The 18,508-nt window shown below is 40.8% G+C and overlaps 1 protein-coding gene across 7 annotated transcripts in view; it reads left to right on the top strand.

The window, feature by feature from the left end:
• The window catches only part of ZMYND8 (zinc finger MYND-type containing 8), a 97,826-nt gene extending 79,530 nt beyond the window's left edge, over nt 1-18,296 (top strand). For 6 of the 7 annotated variants that reach the window (XM_056867444.1, XM_056867447.1, XM_056867442.1 and 3 more), the window contains 9 exons: nt 676-1,173; nt 1,518-1,880; nt 3,313-3,503; nt 9,798-9,878; nt 11,963-12,041; nt 12,524-12,763; nt 12,885-13,042; nt 15,252-15,341; nt 17,734-18,296. In XM_056867444.1, the coding sequence (XP_056723422.1) occupies nt 676-1,173; nt 1,518-1,880; nt 3,313-3,503; nt 9,798-9,878; nt 11,963-12,041; nt 12,524-12,763; nt 12,885-13,042; nt 15,252-15,341; nt 17,734-17,835 (1,802 nt within the window). In that variant the 3' untranslated portion in view covers nt 17,836-18,296. The remainder of the gene's footprint in view (nt 1-675; nt 1,174-1,517; nt 1,881-3,312; nt 3,504-9,797; nt 9,879-11,962; nt 12,042-12,523; nt 12,764-12,884; nt 13,043-15,251; nt 15,342-17,733) is intronic. The other variant, XM_056867448.1, reaches the window with a different exon arrangement.
• Nucleotides 18,297-18,508: the final 212 nt, after the last annotated feature.

Raw genomic sequence — 18,508 nt, 5'->3', positions numbered from 1 at the left:
GGAAGATTGTTTTCCTTTGTCGTCCTTGTGGGGAGGTGCATTCCCTTGTGGCTGGTGAGGTTGCAGAGCAATCTGCGATGTTGCCTTCCCTTAGTGAGGCAGGAGGAAAACTGGAGCCACAGGGCTATTCCAGCCAGGAACAGGAAGTGGGGAAATTAATTACTTCCTGCCTACCCTAGCACTGGGAAGAGGAATCACCCATTCTGTCTCCAAGATGCCCTAATGATCTCAGAGTTGAAGGAACCTTCTCAGTAAGTAGGCAAGGTCCCATTCCCTGCATTTTAGGCACTACAGCTCACATGATAACCCTGAAGCTGGTGGTAATTTTTGAGGGTCCTAACTTTTCTGATGTTATGACTGCCAGACACCACCTTAGTTTCCTTTCGGGGGGCTTTTTGCAGATAACCCAGGCCAGGATCTCCCGTACCTTTCATTTTTGGCATTGAAAGTCCCTTAATCATTCTGAAGTTGGTAGCCAGTTTTGAGGTTGCTTTGTTTTCTGAAAGTGTTATGCATGCCACAGACAGAAGTACAGATTTATATAGCTGTTTTTAAGGATTGTAAGCTGCCTTCAATATAGTAACGAAGCAGGGTAAAAAAATCTATAAATCTGCATATAAATATAAAGCTATCCTTAGTTTAGTTCGGAACATCTTTTATTCTTTTTATTCTTAGGGATCAATGAAATCTCTGAAGATGTTGCGGTAGAGCATAGCGATTCAGAGGATTCTGAAAAATCAGACTCGAGTGATAGTGAATATATCAGTGATGATGAACAGAAATCCAAGAACGACCAGGAAGAGGAAGAAAAAGAAGGTTCAAGAAGTGACAAAGAGTCACCGGCTGTGAAAAAAAAACCTAAACCACCAACTCCTACTGAGGAAAAAGAGGACATTAAAAATACCAGTTCGGAAGTGGAGAAAACAGAGGCGCCGGTCAAAGACAAGACAAATGTAGATTCCGATAAAGAGCTTTCTGAAAAGGGGAAAAGTTTGTCACATCCAACAAAGGAGAAGCTGAAAGGTAAAGAGGAGACAGACTCTCCTACTGTGCATCTTGGTCTGGACTCGGATTCAGAAAGTGAACTTGTTATTGACCTAGGGGAAGACCAATGTGGACGTGAGGGGCGGAAAAACAAAAAAGAACTGAAGGAATCACCTCCTAAGCAAGAAGGTAGGATTGATTTACTTTATGTGTAAGTCGTTAAAGGACTGAACTGCTATTTCTTAATTGTTAAAGTAACCTCCCTGTTTCCTGAAACCTTGATATGTTATGAGAGTTTCTGCTTTACTAGAATATGTAGGAAATGTTTTCTCTCCCGTCGAAAGAAAAAAGAGAGGTCTGCTCATATAACTAATTAGCATATGTCTTAGTATCTTACATCTGTAAAATATCTTCCCAATTGATGGAAAGAAAGTGTTGCAACTTTTATTTTTTCTCCCCCCTTCCCCAGTAACCCCTCACTGTGAGAATTCAGAATTGTCATTAAAATCACTATCGTTTTCCTTTGCATTTAGTTGCTGCTAAAAAAAACCCTTCCTCGAGTGTGAGCAGTCAGCCTCCAGCGGAAACACAGGTACTTACTCGGTCAGCATCCCAGACTCCTCCAGCTGGTGTCACAGCTACAACAAGCACAACTTCTGCTGTGAGCACTCCAGTTGCAGCCACCGGGAGCCCAGTGAAAAAGCAGAGGCTGCTTTTGCCAAAAGAAACTGCCCCTGCTGTGCAGAGGGTTGTGTGGAATTCTTCAAACAAATTTCAGACTTCTTCCCAGAAATGGCACATGCAAAAAGTGCAAAGGCAGCAACAGCAGCAGAGTCAGCAACAACAGCCCCAGTCCTCCCAAGGAACGAGATACCAGACAAGGCAGGCAGTGAAAGGTATTCCCCATTGCTGTATTTTCACACTGGTTCTTGTGCTCGGGGTCATCAGCCCATGAATTTTTTCATTACTAAAGATCTTGTTAATGTTTAACGATGCAAAAATGAACTGCATTGTGGTCCTCAAGAGTATTTTAGAATCCATAAAATTTTGTTTTCTGTAAATGGGATGGAGAACTGAATTATCTGGATCGTGCTTCTACTGACTTTTTAATTATTTAATTAATACTGTAAAGGACATGTGCAGTACATTCCTAAGGAAAGTTACTCCAGTCTAAGCCCATTCATTTCAATGAGCTTAGACTGGAGTAACTCTTTAGGAATGCACTGTGATTGTATTGAAAAATAAACTTCTTATTGGATAGTAGCAGTATGGGAGATAAAACTATCATTACCAACATCTGTTAGTTTGAAATAATAACATACTTCAGGGATAAGGCATAACTTGTATCAGGATGGATTTGCGATACACACACACACACACGCACGCACGCACATAGTAGAATCCGTTATTAGTTGTTATATCTCTTGTACCATAAACCTATTTGGTAGGGAATTGACTACTGTCAGATTTAAATGTCACACATATCTCCTTAAAGAACAGTGTTGTATACTATGATTGGTGCTCAAAGTAATTGCAAAAACGTTGAAAATTGCAAGGGAACAATGTAATGACTAACTTTATGGTGGAACATGGAGCCCCGTGGCGCAGAGTGATAAGCTGCAGTCAAAAGCTCTGCTCATGACCTGAATTTGATCCCGACGGAAGTCGGTTTCAGGAAGCTGGCTCAAGGTTGAGTCAGGCTTCCATCCTTCCGAGGTTGGTAAAATGAGTACCCAGCTTGCTGGGGGTAAAGGGAAGATGACTGGGGAAGGCACTGGCAAACCACCCCACAAACAAAGTCTGCCTTGGAAACGTCGGGATGTAACGTCACCCCATGGGTCAGGAATGACCCGGTGCTTGCACAGGGGACCCTTACCTTTACCTTATGGTTCTCAAAGTAAATTTATTTACTTCGTTTCTACCCCACTTTTCTTACAACATACTCCCCTTCTCCATTTTATCCTAACAACAGTCCTGTGAGGTAGGTTAGGCTGAAAGTGTGACTGGCCCCCCAGGGTGTGACCTAGTAGGCTGTGGGCTTATGTGACTAAAAGATGCAATCAATTCCTAACTACCTTGTCCTCAGATTTTCTTCCCCTGTGCATACACATTTTTCATTAGAAGTATACAAATGGCTCTGGCTGCATACTGTCACAAAGTGTGATATGTCACCATTGCTGTGGGTTGGGTTAACACAGATATTCCTATGTAAATGTTTAGGATGTAGTTAAAAGATTGTTTAGTAACATTTAGAAAAGAATTTGCCAGTTTTCATTTTTTCAAATGCATGGAAATATTCACTTGTAGAATTGTGTTTTGTCTCCTTAGCTGTACAGCAAAAGGAAATTACTCAAAGTACTTCAACATCAACGATCACCTTGGTTACAAGCACTCAGCCTGTTTCTATAGTAACCAGTTCTGGATCAGCAAGTACACTTTCATCCTCAGTCAATTCAGACTTGCCAATAGCAACAGCTTCAGCAGATGTGGCTGCAGATATTGCTAAGTATACTAGTAAAGTAAGTTGGTTTCTCTCCTTAAAAAACAAACATGTTTTTAATAAATTTACCTTGAAGGTTAGGCACTCACTAATGTGCAACAGAGTGGGTGATCTACTCTTCTGAGTAATTGTTCCCTTGCTTTCACATTGATAAGGATTAACCTTTGATCACATGGAAGAACCTTTACAGCAATATTTTAAACTGGCTGCTAAGGTGTAGCTAGAAGCACAACTGTTTTTCTTGTCCTAGTTTTGTAAAAAAAAAACTAAGATTGGGATTTAGGCCAGGAATGTAGGAAAGAAACCAGCTCAGATGTGCGAATGTGTTGCAGCTGTTTAGCATTCCTGATCTTGAATGGATGCATGTTTACACTTCATAATGATATTTTGTGATTATAATTGCACTTACTATCTTTGGCAGGTTTCTTTCTGCCTATACATGTCCTTTCATGTGCTTTCATGTCCATAGCTAGAAATTTTGGGGTGAGAGGCCAAAAGGTACTGTGGAGTGTAAATCATCCTGAAACAACAGCAAACCTGAATATGTTTAATCTCACTATAGTTACCTAATTCATTAATTTGTTGAATAAGATTTTAAGTTTGAGGTGCTTATCTAAGGCCTAGATTCTACAATGGTCATTGATCAACTATCTGTTAAAAGCAGAGAGGCTATCCCTGTCCATTATGATATTAATTGACTAAATTATTTTGCAGTTCACAAATACAAACCACAGCTTCACCAGTGTCAGTAGTAATGTTTCATTCAGCTGCATGAGACGTATCCAAGAGGTCCCCTAAGCATATGGATAAGTTTATTTCTTCACTTTATTTACTGCTCCACTTTTTTCTCCTCATTGGTGATCCAAAGTGGCTTACAACAATCTCCCCTTCTCCATTTTATCTTTACAACAACCCTGTGAGGTAGTCTATTGTCGAATGCTTTCACGGTCAGAGTTCATTGGTTCTCGTAGGTTATCCGGGCTGTGTAACCGTGGTCTTGGTATTTTCTTTCCTGACGTTTCGCCAGCAGCTGTGGCCGGCATCTTCAGAGGAGTAACACTGAAGGTCAGGAAAGAAAATACCAAGACCACGGTTACACAGCCCGGATAACCTATGAGAACCTGTGAGGTAGGTTAGATTGAGAGTATATGACTAGCCCAAATTCACCCAGCAAGCTTCCATGGCAAAGTAGGGATTCAAACCACTCTCCTAGATAATAGTCTGACAAATGACAATGATTTAAAAGTGGACATATGACATTCTGAATTTTTTTAGAAGGAGGGAGAATGGTAGCATCAAAGGTGAATGTAATATCATCTAACTATATCTTATATAATTTATAAAATGTTTGTATGCATTCCTTGGGAACTTGTTTTGCTGGTGATTTCTTTAAAAAATATTTGAAATGTTAGCATTTGTAATTAGTGTTGTGGTATGAGACCACCAAAAAAAAAACGAAATTAAAAAAATGATTTTGAAGATTCATGAAATTAATACAAATACTTTATTTTACAAAAATCTGCAACATGGCATATCGTCAGTTATCCAAGGAAAAGCATTGTGCTATAATGTTATGAGCGTGTTTAACGTTTAACTCTTGCTTTTATGTTCTGCTCTTAAGAGATTTTGGAAGACATAAATCTGAGTTGGTATGCGGAGTAGGAGTTGAGTTTCACATCTGACGTTGCTTTTTACCAAGGGCATTGAATCATACAGCCCAGCTTTGCCTAATTTGACTGGCAGCGAGTTTAGAATGGTGTGTTGTTGTTTTTTGGAGGCAATGATGACTAATAGCCAGTGCCTTAATTACTAAAAAAGGAAAAACATGAGTTCACTGCAAGACAGTTCCTCCAACCTAGATATTTAAGATCTATACCTGGTATAGGTATACATATTTACATTGTGGTGATGAAAAGGTACTGTACAAGCCCATGATGTATTTTCAGTCTTGGCACTGAGAACAGGGTTTATCCTTGAACCAAACTTATTTAGATCCTTTTCTGTAGTGAGAGGTGTTAGAGTAACAGTTCTTTGGTCTCTACGTTGCCGTGTTTGTTCTGAATTAAAGATTCTGGGATTGAGGCTTTCCTAAGCATTGTATTCTTTTCAGTCCTTTAAAGACAGAGGTTATTCATGGGTGAATTACAGCCCATTCCTTACCTTTTGGCGGCCGGGGACAGCGTGGCTGAGGCATCGCAGCGGAGCCTCCAAACCCATTTTGCCAGCTTTTAAAATTTTAAATGGGGCTTTTTGCCCCATTGAGAAAGTGAGGCTGCACCTGCAAATAAACAGTTGCAGCAACGCTGTTCTCCCCGCCACCGTGCTGGGCCAAAAGGGGATAGGAAGCTGCCTACTGGCAGCTCTTCTCCCCAGCACGCCCTGGGAACTCCCCCCGGGATTCCGGCGCAGGCCTTTGCGCCAGTGGGACACCGGTGGAAGGCCCAGCCAGCGTCCCTGAGCAGTGCTGCCATGGCAGCATCGGGAGACTAGCGTCCGGGCATCCCTGCCGGCATTGGGGCCACTCTGCGTGGAGTAAGTAGCACGGGCACTGGCACAGGGGGCCCCAACACCTGCACAGCCACTTTTTGGCTTCCTGAGGACTTTCGTCCTTGGAGGTCAGGAATGGGCTGCCCATGGCATTCTTCACATCTTGACAGGAACAGGTTTATTGGAGTAAGGTAGATGACACTATTTGTTTTTTGTTTTTAAGATTATCAGGCTGAATGAGACAGGGCACACTATTCTCTGTTACTGTTTCTCCTCTTGTGCCCTGACCCGAAGTGAATTCCATACTTCAGACAGAGGAGCCAATCTAAAAATAGCATAGTTCTAGCTCAGATATTCTGGCCCCTACTCTTATTTGCTGCTGTTGGCGTTAAGGAGGAGAGGAAGCAAACAGAAAGGAGGAAAGGGAAAGAAGTTACAGAACAGGATAGACAAGAATGAGTTCATTTGAAAGGAGGTTAACTGTCTTGGGACAAGAGGCAACTCCAGAGCCCTACTACAGCTTCCTTTTACCCATCTCTTGGAAAACAATCCAGTGGAATACTGCTCGCACATTTTCCCTTATATCTTTTTTAAGTGAAAGGACTAGAGGCATCTTTTTTTAAAACGAGAAATGTAAATCTGGAGAGGGATGCCTGGTGTATGTGGAACCATAGCTCTGTATCTTCCTTTTTAAGTTCTGGGCCTGGATGCTTTATAGAATAACATGGTAGAATCCTCAGGGTCTCCCAGAGGAGGGAAAATTTAACCCCTTCCTGGGCCCCCTGCCATGCTTCTCCTGCTTTTATCCTTCTCTTCCCCTTCTCCCACTGTACCCACACTTTCGTCTGTTTCCCCCGCATACTTGATTTGTTTCCTGAATACCTTACTTGCTATTCCTCACTCACTCCCTGCCTCTTCTGCTTCCATACCTCTCACCTTTCCTTTCTTGGAAATAGTTTTCCTTCCAGATTTGGCTGGCAGGACAGTCCCATGAATTAGTAGCTACGGATTGTTTGCAAATATTTTGCTCCTCCAGTATTTTCGGCATGTCTAGAGGGCTTAGCGCCACATTCATAGCAAGCTCCCCCCAACAATTATGGCTGGTTACACAGTGTCTATGAGTGTCTGAGAAGGGATATGGATTTACTATTTCTGTCCGATTCAAGCATACTTTACTATGTGCTGAATTGCACCAATTGATATTCAGTATGCATTACTTCTGTTGGATCTCCCCCCCCCCCCCTTTTTCAGGCTTATATATGTTCAAGTATCATTCCTCTGTGTTTGCTGGTAATTGGTGCTGTTTTGATAACAAGATGGAGCTGCTGCAAGCCAAGACAATCTATACTTATGTTTAAGAGCTAAGGAATTTCTCCACTACAGTAAGCTTGTTGCCATATACTTGACCAGTTGCATTTCTTAGTGACATACTATGATACAGTGGAAAGAACTGTGCTCTTGGACCGGTTTCTAGATCCTGAAGTTTACTGGTTAGCCTTGGATAAGTCCTTATCTCTAGTCTAGTCTAACATTCATTGTTGTGTTGATAAATTGGGATAGCGTATGTCCACCCTAAAATCCTTTCCGGAGGATGAATGGGAGATGTTCCAGAATGAATGAAAGGGCCAGGCTGTAAAAAGTGCTTCACTGAAAATCCGTCCTTAAGTGCATAGGCGGCCAGTTTAAAATACTGCTGTGAAAGTTTCCCCATGTGTTACAGCTGGCGTACGATAACCAATAGTGGGACTACACAGGGCAGTTCAACAGGAAGAACGATGATAATGAGTAAGTAATCCCATTTTTGTTCAGGTTTTAAGTCATGAGGTAAAGCAGCTTGGATCTCCTACTCTTTCTGTGTTGCATTTTCTTTTTTTAAAAAAAAAATGTAGCTTAGACATATTCAGATGTCCCTGTTTCCCAACCAGTTAGCAGTTCTTTAAATGATGGAAGTGTATCTTTTGAGATGTTTGTCTTCTCAATTATCTACTCTTGATGAAGCAGTCAAGTTAACTTCTAAAATCTTATATTAATTGTCTGAATCTGGAGACAAAGTTTGGATAGAGCTTTAATTTATGATGAGAAAAATGGAGTGATGTGAGGAATTAAGACATGGACAATTTTAGGAATTGGGTGGGAAGAATCAGAGAAAATTAGCTGCTAAGGAGAGAAAGGCAGCAGTTTATTTAGAAAATTTATATGCCACCTCTGCAGAGACCTGCTTGAGGCAGCGTTCTTGTTTCCCTTTTTTGTATGGATTACCCTCTGCCTTGGACAATCATCTCCATCTTTCTTTGACCAACTTTGGAGAGTTGTGAGAATGTATCTAGTCAGAGCTTGACTACAAATAGTTACGGTATTTTTTTTGCATGGAGAATGTAAGGTGTAGCCAAGTTCTGTGATAGCTGAATTCTAGATTATAGCACTTCAGGGCAGGGTATATATGCTCATGTTCTTAAATGCATCTCTATATAGGAACAAGCATATTGGGGACAGGGTAATACTTTGCCATATGCTATTTATTTATTTGTTTGCAAAATTTGTATCCTACCTTTCTGTCCTGGCAAGGGTCACCAAGGCAGCTAACAATTTAAAACATATATGATAAAACCACATTTTAAAACCATAAAAATCCACCCTCCTAAGACACACATCATTAAAACCAGCAGAAAACAAAGTTAGAATAGAATTATTATTTTTTGCCATCCAATCACAGCTGATTTATGGCGACCCCGTAGGGTTTTCAAGCCAAGAGACTTTGGAGGTGGTTTGCTGGTGCCTGCCTCCACCTCATGACCCTGGTATTCCTTAGAAACCATCGAAATACTAGCCAGGGTCAGGGTTCAAATGTATGACTGGTCCCAGGCCACCCAGCAAGTTCCATGGCATGAGTGGGGATTTGAACCTTTCGTTTCCCAAGTCCTAGTCCGACACCTTAAACACTATACCATGTTGGCTCTCTAAAATACATGGCAAACATTAAAAACAGCAATTAAAGCATTGGTTAGGAAGGAAGGATCATTGAGGGAATGTCAAATGAAACAAAAAGGTTTTCACCCACTTACAGAAGACGGCAACAGAAAGGGACAGACTGATCTCCCTGGGGAGACAGTTCCAGAACTTACTACATGCCAAAATGTGCTAGTTTACTACATGCATGGACTTGTTATGTGGGAGAGCATTAAAAAAATTATTTATTAATGTTTGTCAAAAAATTTAATCCAATTCTATTAAAATAATTTACAAGGCCCTGCAGTGGCCAAGGATGGCATGGCCGAGGCACTGCCATGGTGCCTCCAAAGAGGATTTGCGGCCACTGCAGGGGAAAACCCCCCCTTTTAAAAACAAAAATGCTGAAATGGGGAAAATAGCACCATTGAAAACAGCGATGCTGCACTATCAAAAAGCTGGTGCAGCACCACTGTTTCCGAAGGGCGTTCCCTGGCTGAAAGGGGTTAGGAGGCAGCCTACCGACAGCCCCACCGCCCCAAAACGCCTCCCAGGATACTGGTGCGAGCACTTGCGCTGGCACAGACGCCGGCATAGAGGGCTGGTCGCCTCCTAAGCCCATTCAGCCCCCAGGCTCGGGAATGAGCTGTTTGACTTTCAAGACTTTAGAGGTCATCATTCACACTTGGAATTGTGCTCAGAACAATATATGTTGCACCATTTGTATTCAGAGGCTGAATGTCACTTCCTCCGATGTGTGATAGAAAACGTCTTTTTGTTTTATGTTTCTGTCTTACCTGCTTTTAACATAAATAAGCTTTCTAGTAATTAATACTTAAAATTATGAAGTATAATAAAATTGGCTTTTTTTCTTTAACAGATGATGGATGCCATAAAAGGAACAATGACGGAAATATACAATGACCTTTCGAAAAATACCACTGGAAGTACAATTGCTGAGGTCAGTATCAGTTCTCATTCGCCTCATGTGGCTTTTTGAAAATGAAATATAAAACTGCTTAGTCATACTCAGATATGTGCCTTTTTAAAAGCTGCCTCTCAATCACATTGCAACCACTACGAAAACTGTTGATTGGATGCTGGAAACGGTTCCTTACTGCAATCTTATTCATACATGAGCCAAGAAAAAAGGCAGAGTATAAATAATTTAGTAAATAAATAAAATACTACTGAAACTAAAATGACTCTCAACTAACATGACTTTCTGAAATGCCTAGCCAGCTCATTATTCTAAGATTTCTTAGGAACTTCTGTTCTTAAACCAAATCCCTTTACTGAAATGGTTTACACAAATAGATTATCCTAGGTCCAGTTCACATTTTGATCAACTAAATTCCTGTCATCTTCTCATGTTTCATAGTACCTTTGTTTCTTGTATTTGATCTTGTGTTGGGAAAACTCATTTGATATGGAAGATGAGAAATAAAATAGGAGAACCTCTTTCTCATCTTTTCTCCCTCCACTGCCCCTACTCATCCATGCATGTCCATCATAGAAAAGAGAAGAGATTTGGGATGTGTTACAGCTGTATTAAAAGGCCCAAGTTACCTGGAGTTGTGTGTTCAACTCACGATTAATTAAAGTTTCACATGTTTATCCTGATGTCTTTTTAATAGAAAAACTTCACCTTTAAAGGAAGTTCTCAGAGCTATTTTTCTGTAAGCCAGTTTTGCTGCAGCATTGAGGCTTAAGTGTCTGAGACTATTACTGATCTCATCAGTTAAGCCACCCAGTATTTAATTAATGCAGACAGATGTATTAATCCTGGTCCATATAACACAGAGGACATCAAGCTAAAAACATCCCAAAAGGTTTTCTTCCCGCAGGGTGCTCTTTTTCTGCTTGACATGTTTTTTGAAGATTGTATGAAATTTCCTTTTTGGCCTTTTGTTTTCTTTTTAAAAGTCTGCATGGCAGTCCTACGCAGAGTTACTCCAATCTAAATGTATTCAAGTCAGTGAACTTAGACTGATCTCTGCATGAGATTGTATTGCTGATTACCTGTAAAACAGGAAAAAGGCCCATTTATTGCTATCCGTTAATATTCATTTATTTACTTAATTTATTTCCCAACTTTCTCCCCATTGGGGACCCAAAGATGCTTCCATCATTCTCCTCTCCTCCCTTTTATCCTCACAACAACCCTGTGAAGGTAGGTTAGGCTGAGAGTATGTGACTGGCCCAAGGTCACCCAGCAAGCTTCCATGGCAGAGTGGGAATTCGAACCTGGGTTTCCCAGCTCCTAATCTGACACTTTAACCATTACACCATGCAGAATAAATTAGTGTGGAAGGTTTATTGGGGCTGAGTTCAGTGGTGTTTTCTCTCTCCACTTTCCATTCTGTATACAGTTGGAATTATCAGAATGTCACAGTCTGCTGCCTTGTTTTCAGCTCTGCCTCAGATCATTTTAAAAACATTAACATAAAATTCACATTGATTCCTGCAAGCTATGTTAATGGGGATATTTGCAGAATATGACTGGGAAAAGGAAGCTTATTAAGTATTCTTAAATACTACCGTCTCTGAAAACACTGTTTTTAATCAACTCATTAAAAGCAGCAATCAGATAGTTTGTTAGCCCTATATTTTTTCAAATATTAATTTGGAAGAGTTTAGAGCTTTTAAAACAAATCCTTTATATTCCATTTTATTAAACATTATTTCTAGGGCTGCACTGTTTAGTACGATTAACAGATTAGTCATCATTTAAAAATCTTTTGATTTTAAAAAGTTGTCCCTGATTAATCAGGTAGTAGATTTTAATGTAAGAACTTCAAAATCCATGGGTGGCAAGCACCTTCTTAGAAGAGGCATTTGTCCTTATCACTCATACAGGGGGCCGTGCTTCTTTTAAGATGGTGCCTGCTGTGTGCATATATCTTTTTTAAAAAACAAAGAAGATGTTTTCTTCTGTTTTATTCATAGGCGTATTTAACTAGTTGGTCTGTTAAGTATTGCAGTGTTAATCAGGTCAGGTTCTTTCATTGAGTGACAGCCCTAATTATCTCTTTGATATTACAGATTCGTCGTTTGAGAATTGAAATAGAGAAGCTTCAGTGGTTACATCAGCAGGAACTCTCAGAAATGAAACACAACCTGGGTATAAAAATGCACATCCAAATAACAGTGCTGTCAACCACATAAATGAGGGACTTGTAATGGGCTGTGGCAATATCCCAGTTGCGACTTGGTGTTGGTGCAAATTGTCCTTATATGAAGGAGTAGAAAATGTGATGGGACATGATATGTCGTAGTCCTGCTCACATTTATAGTCAGTTCTGAAGTTAATTCCTGAAACATAATTTAAAACAGTTTTCTGTGTTTTTAAGAAACAATATGCATTACATTATACTGTTGATTGATGGTAATTTACTGCGGTCTTGATTATTTTAACAGAATTTTAATTACTAGATAGGCAGTCAGATTTCTCCACATACAACATTTATCGTTAGAACATAAAGGATCACGTCTTCCACCCAGAAGTCACGAGTCTCTCTAGAGCTAAATCTGAATTCTAATGGGTAGTTTCTTCTTTAACCATTGGACCTACTGCTTACTCCACGATGTCCGTCTGTTGACTAGAACTCACAATGGCTGAAATGCGACAGAGTTTAGAACAGGAGCGAGATCGCTTGATTGCGGAAGTGAAGAAGCAGCTAGAGCTGGAAAAGCAGCAAGCTGTGGATGAAACCAAGAAGAAGCAGTGGTGTGCCAACTGCAAGAAAGAAGCCATTTTCTACTGTTGCTGGAACACCAGCTACTGTGACTACCCTTGTCAGCAAGCTCACTGGCCAGAACATATGAAATCCTGCACCCAGTCAGGTAATCCACTACCACTATTACAGTTAAGATATTTATCTTTTAACCTGTTTGCGAGTGCACATGTCTTGGTGCACACCACTAGCTGGCGTTTTATTTGTGTTCCACTTGTTTTTTCTTTCAGCCACTGCAACGCAGCAAGAAACGGATACTGAAATTAGCACAGAAACATTAAATAAATCATCGCAGCCTTCTTCCAGTGCACAGCCTTCACCTGCAGAAACTGCCAGTACTCCAAAAGAAAAAGAGACAGCTGTAGAAAAGAACAAGGAGAGTGTTACAGTGAGTATTGCTTTCCATGCTTCAACCTATCTTTGTGTTGAATTTGTAAATTATTGCCCTCTAGTTACCTTGACAGTGTGTCAAGGGGAAAGTAGGGACATTTTTTTGGAAGGATAGGACAAGAATGTCTCCAAGTGGGGGGGTGGGGGGTTGCTGCCCCTTCCTTTCAACCTGTTGTAAAGAAATTACATAGCATTTCAGAACATATTTGGTGACAGCTCTGGTTTGTCATCATTGCCTATCAGCATTTCTCCTACGTAGGTTTTTGAAATGCAGGCCGCACGTGCTTTGCATACCTCTTAATAGGCCAGTTCTGCTGCCCTTAGTCCAAAGCCCAGTTCTGAAACTGTTGTTCATGTTGCCCCATTTTTACACAGTTTTATGTCTTTATTTGTTCAAATGCTTGCATGCTACATTTTTTACACAAAGTGAACCCAAGGCGATTTTTTAAAAATAAATGCTTAGTGTTCTGTAGGGCTGCATTCAGGTAGTTAAATCAGGTATATGAAGTGAAGCTTATTAATGTTGTGAAAATTGTATGAATTAGAATATAGATAATGCATTATGCTTTACTATCAAATACGTTCAAACCATTGGAAGGCTGGGTGGTGCAGTGGTTAGAGTGTTGGACTAGGCCTAAGGAAATCCAGGCTAAAATCCTAACAGGCCATAAAAGTCAGTGGGTGACCTTGGACCAGTTACTCTATCTTAGCCTAACCCGCTACAAAGGGTGGTTTGGGGGCTAAAATGGAAGAACAGAGAACCCGATGTGCCCCCCCAGAGAGCATTACGCACCGCAGATGCCAATCTTCTGGTTGTCCCCGGCTCGAGAAGTGTGTGGCCATCCTCAGCCAGGGCCTTTTCCGCCCTGTCCCCAGCCTGGTGGAACTCTCTCTCAGATGAGACTTGGGCCCTGTGGGATCTCACTCAGTTTTGCAGGGCCTGTCTAATACTGTTAAATCTGTCTAATGCTGTTAAAATCCCATAAAATCATTTATGCACCTGGCCATCACTACATTCTCTGGCAGTGATTTCCACAACTCATTTACTCATTGAATCTTATTGCCTGTTAACTTTGTTGGGTGTACCCAAATTTCACTGTTACTGAGAAGTGAGAAAAAGTTATCTCTTATCTAGTTACTCCAAACAGTGCATAATTTTGTAAATCTCTTATCATGTTCCCCCCCCTTAGTTGACTTTTTAGTAAACTGAGGTCCCGTGCTATTTAGCCTTTCATCACAAGGAAGGCACTCTAACTACTTAATCATTGAGGTTGTCCTCTTCTGCCCTTTTTCCAACTCTGAAATACCTTTTTGAGATACAGCAACTAGAACTGGCCTCCAAATGAGGCTGCACCATTCAAAGGCATTATTACAACATTGGCTGTTTACTTTTCAATGCTTTTCTGAATAATTCCCAGCATGCAGATTGCTTTGTTCATCACTGCCGCATTCTGTCAACATTTACATCAAAGCAATCCACTATAAGCCCAAGATCTCTCTTATTTCATCCTCTACCAGTTCAGCACCATCAAATTTCTGAAACTCAGACCAATAAAACTAGTTGCCATAGTATGAACTGCCACTCTGTATTTAATCCCTTCATCCCAAACTTTTATGTCAGAGAAATCTTTTTTCTTGTTCCCCCTGTATGTTAATTTCAAGATGGCATCTCAGCTAGCCACTCTCTGATAACAGGATTCACAACCTCTTCGAGAGCCCTTTCTTTTTGTGAAAATAAAATTATGTAGGTTGGCATCTAGGCTTCATATGTTGTTAAAGGTGTTTCCTTAAAGTTCTAGGAACATCATATGCTGGAGGGAGGGGAAAGTCTAGGGTGGCCACTTGCTCAGCTTTAAAGCCTCAAGAAACAGGGGTGTACCTGACCAATTGGAAACATAGCAAAGTTGTTGATAGTAATGCTTTGTATGCTATAATCTGGCATTACTGCCATGCTATCTGCTGTCTACCTCAGACTGCTTTCACACAATTGTTATACTTTTCTGAAACATCAGTTTGTGTACCTGTTCACATCCATATTTTGAATTTTGTTTTTATTAACAAAAATGTAACCTGTGAATTCATTGAGATGTAAATTTTAAATACGAGCCAAGCATTTGATGAATTTCGATGATGATGATGATGATAAATAGGTGGCCTTTATGTAAAAGCTGAACCTTTCACTGAGGTTCCCTGTGCTGCCTCTGCAGATAGCAACAGGTGTGACAAGCAGCCAGCCTGTAAAACTGGTCCAGGTACCGCAGACCACCACCTATATTCCAACTACTCAACCCACAATTGTAAGTACTGCTCCTGGCATTGAAACACTATTTGGGGTGGGATGGGGTTGTCTCCTCTGTTATCAGGATATATGAATTCACTGGTCTCAGATCTCAAGTTTGCATTGCAAAATGCCTTACTTTGCTGTACAGCATTCCATCTCCCTCATGCCATACATTCTGTAATGGGGCCAAGCAAGAATTCCAAGTCTAGTCAGCATGTAGTTATCTTTTCAGCTGTCTTCTTGCATACATGTCACTATAAATATATAGTCCCTCCTGTTTTGCAATTAATCTCTATTTGATACTAGGTCTCCAAGTTTACATTGAGTGAAGAGACCCATTCGATTGAATGTACGCTCCAGATTTCTGGAGTTGCCATATTGCCTTAGGGCATTGGGGACTGCTGAGAAGAAAAATGTTGATTAAGATCCTATTCCATGCCCGTTTAATAACCCCTTGGTCATTTTGATGTCTATTGTTGTAATTACCATATGTTAGGCAGAGGTGAATCCTATTTAGCTTTTCATCCAATACTTCATCAGTCCCCAAAACTTCCATGCTCAGCAGAGAGATTTTACCAAGAACAAACTCTGAACTCATTGGGAAGCCAAAAAAACAAACAAACACCCAACTTCATTAGAGTCAAGGTAGTTGGAATAAATAGGTAAAGGATATTGTATCATTTTAAGTCTGGTACCTCAGCCAGTTATATTATTTTGTGATCTTTAAGGAGTCTAAAAACTTGAGAACTTTTCTTTGGGGCATGAGGGACTTGTTGCAAATAGAAGATGGGATGTAGGATGGTCCAAAAATTTATTTTTTGAGGAGACCTAGTAGGTGGGTTTTATTTTACATTATTCATTATATTTGACCTCTGCCATATTTCAGAATGGCAAAGAATTTTTCCCAAGCTTAGGTTGGGTTGTGATCCTTTTTTGGCTTTTTACTGTTGGTCTGCAGCTTGCTTGACTAACGTGGAGCCACACTGAACTTTTTAACATGGGGAAACTGCATTCATTCCTACTGTCTGTTTATGACATAATCTTGCTTATGCGGGTTCATTTGAAAGGGTAAATATATGAAGGACCTTGAGGGAATTTCTGCCATTCCCATCACATAATTTTACAATTATTTGTCCATATCATATGCAGCATGTACATTTACAGTTCAATCCTGAGGGCCACTGCCGGGGTGACAACCAGCTGCCAACGTAATAGCTGCTGCTCTAATCATATCCCAGTGGGCATTCCACAAGGGGGGGGGGAGAAACCTACACATGCCCCTATCCCACAAGGTGCAGACCTCATAGTGAGCTCACGAGTCCATAGCAGACCTGGCAGCAGTAACCAGTGACATTCCTCTGAGTGGCATACAGTTAGAAAGCCAATCATGGCCTGCTAATGCAGCCACTTCCCCTCAATTACACTTCTCCCTATATGGAGCGCCAGAGGTCAGGGAGAAAGAAAAGGCCTAGTGACAGCACAACCCCATCAGAGGCACATGGCCGGAGTGGCCTTCCATAGCCCATAGGGGAGCGTCACCCACATAGCAGACAGGACACCCACCTCTTCCCTTGGGAAGAGTCTGACTGGCAGCAACAGGGCTGCCAGCATGCAACCATCCCTGCTCCAAGCCTGCTTCAAGAAGAGGGGGAAGAGGCAGAGGCTGGGCTCGAACCTTCAGCCTCCCAAACCCAAGACCAGCAGCCTGGTCATTGGGCCAAGAACGTAGATGCAAAAGAGGCATGTCACCAGGTACTCCACTGCAAGAACCAATGAACTCTGACCGTGAAAGCCTTCGACAATATTAAGAAAGGGGGGCTTTGAAGTTCAGGACCCATATTCTAATTTATAACATTTGCTAGCTAATTTGGGTTCATGTGCTATTTCAGTAATGAAGTGATTGTGTTTTTAGGGGTGAGGATAGCCTATTAATTGCATAATTAAATAAGAGTCCAGGGGCACCATAGAGACTGACAGAGCTGAGCTCTGACTCTCAAAAGCTGATGCTGGAATAAATTCTGCTAGTCTTTAAGGTGCTATTAGACTCCCATTTAATTTTGCAGCAGCAGACCAACATGGCTACCCCTCTGGAAAGACCATGCAACTCAAAAGTATTAATCCATGTGTCCTGTACTGTTAATGGATTATTTGCAGATGTATTAGAAAGATACTTACATGTAGGATTTTTATTGCTTTTTCAAGTATTGCAATAGCAGTATACATCCTTCCCCTGCACTCTGCTTAGCGTGGCAGAGTTATAGAGGCCTACAATTATGTTGTGTTCTCTAAGTATACGTCTGCTAGTATCTTTCTCAGGACTTCTCTTGGTCAGCAGTTATATATTTCTGTGACTGTGTGCTTGTGATCTCTGACATAATGCACATTTCTGTTTTGGTTTTAACCCACAGACCATTCCTGTGGTAGTCAGCCCTACAGCTGGGACTGTGGCAATGAGAACGGGAGTTCAGTATGTTCAGACGACAATGCCTGTCCAAGTACGAAGAGTCTAACAACTAACAAAGGAGTCCAGGCAACTGCTGGAATAAATAATAATCTTTGTAATAGAAATGTGGAAAAAAATCCCCACAATTCTTTGGATTAACCTCAAAGGTTCAGACTTTTTAGCTTTGTATGTGTGTACAAAGCGTTTAATTACACTACATTAATGTGAAGCATTAGCCATGGCTTTAAAAAGCTTCCGGACTGATTAAAATCCATGGTCAATCTATGCTTCAGTTGTAAATTATGTAAAATTTGTGGATGATGTTAGAGTACCATCTCCTTTTTATATTTGTATTGACTTCAGCGTATGAGGAGTGTTGGAAGTTGGTGATGGAAAGGTTAAATCACAAACAACAGCGAGAGAAATGGTCTTCTGGGAACTGCAGTTGCACATAAATCATTCATCCTCTTTAGGATCTAAGAAAGAGCAGACTGTGAACCACTCAACTTGCCTTTGGAAATGAAAACAACGCCTATGCACATCTGTTTGTGCAGCTCATGCTAAAACTGGCCGGTAAATTTTTTTGTTGAATTAGGAATTTCCATCCTTTGGTCCTCAAGTATGTAAAAGGGCATATTTTGTGTTGCGTATTTAAAACGAGAGAGATTTGTTTACAAAAAAAAAAAAAGATTTTAAATTTTATTCACACTAAGAGAAGGGAGGTAGAAAGCTGAATACCA

This window comes from Euleptes europaea, chromosome 2, assembly GCF_029931775.1.
Source record: "Euleptes europaea isolate rEulEur1 chromosome 2, rEulEur1.hap1, whole genome shotgun sequence".
NCBI lineage: Eukaryota > Metazoa > Chordata > Lepidosauria > Squamata > Sphaerodactylidae > Euleptes > Euleptes europaea.
This window is presented reverse-complemented; position numbering and strand designations above follow the sequence as displayed.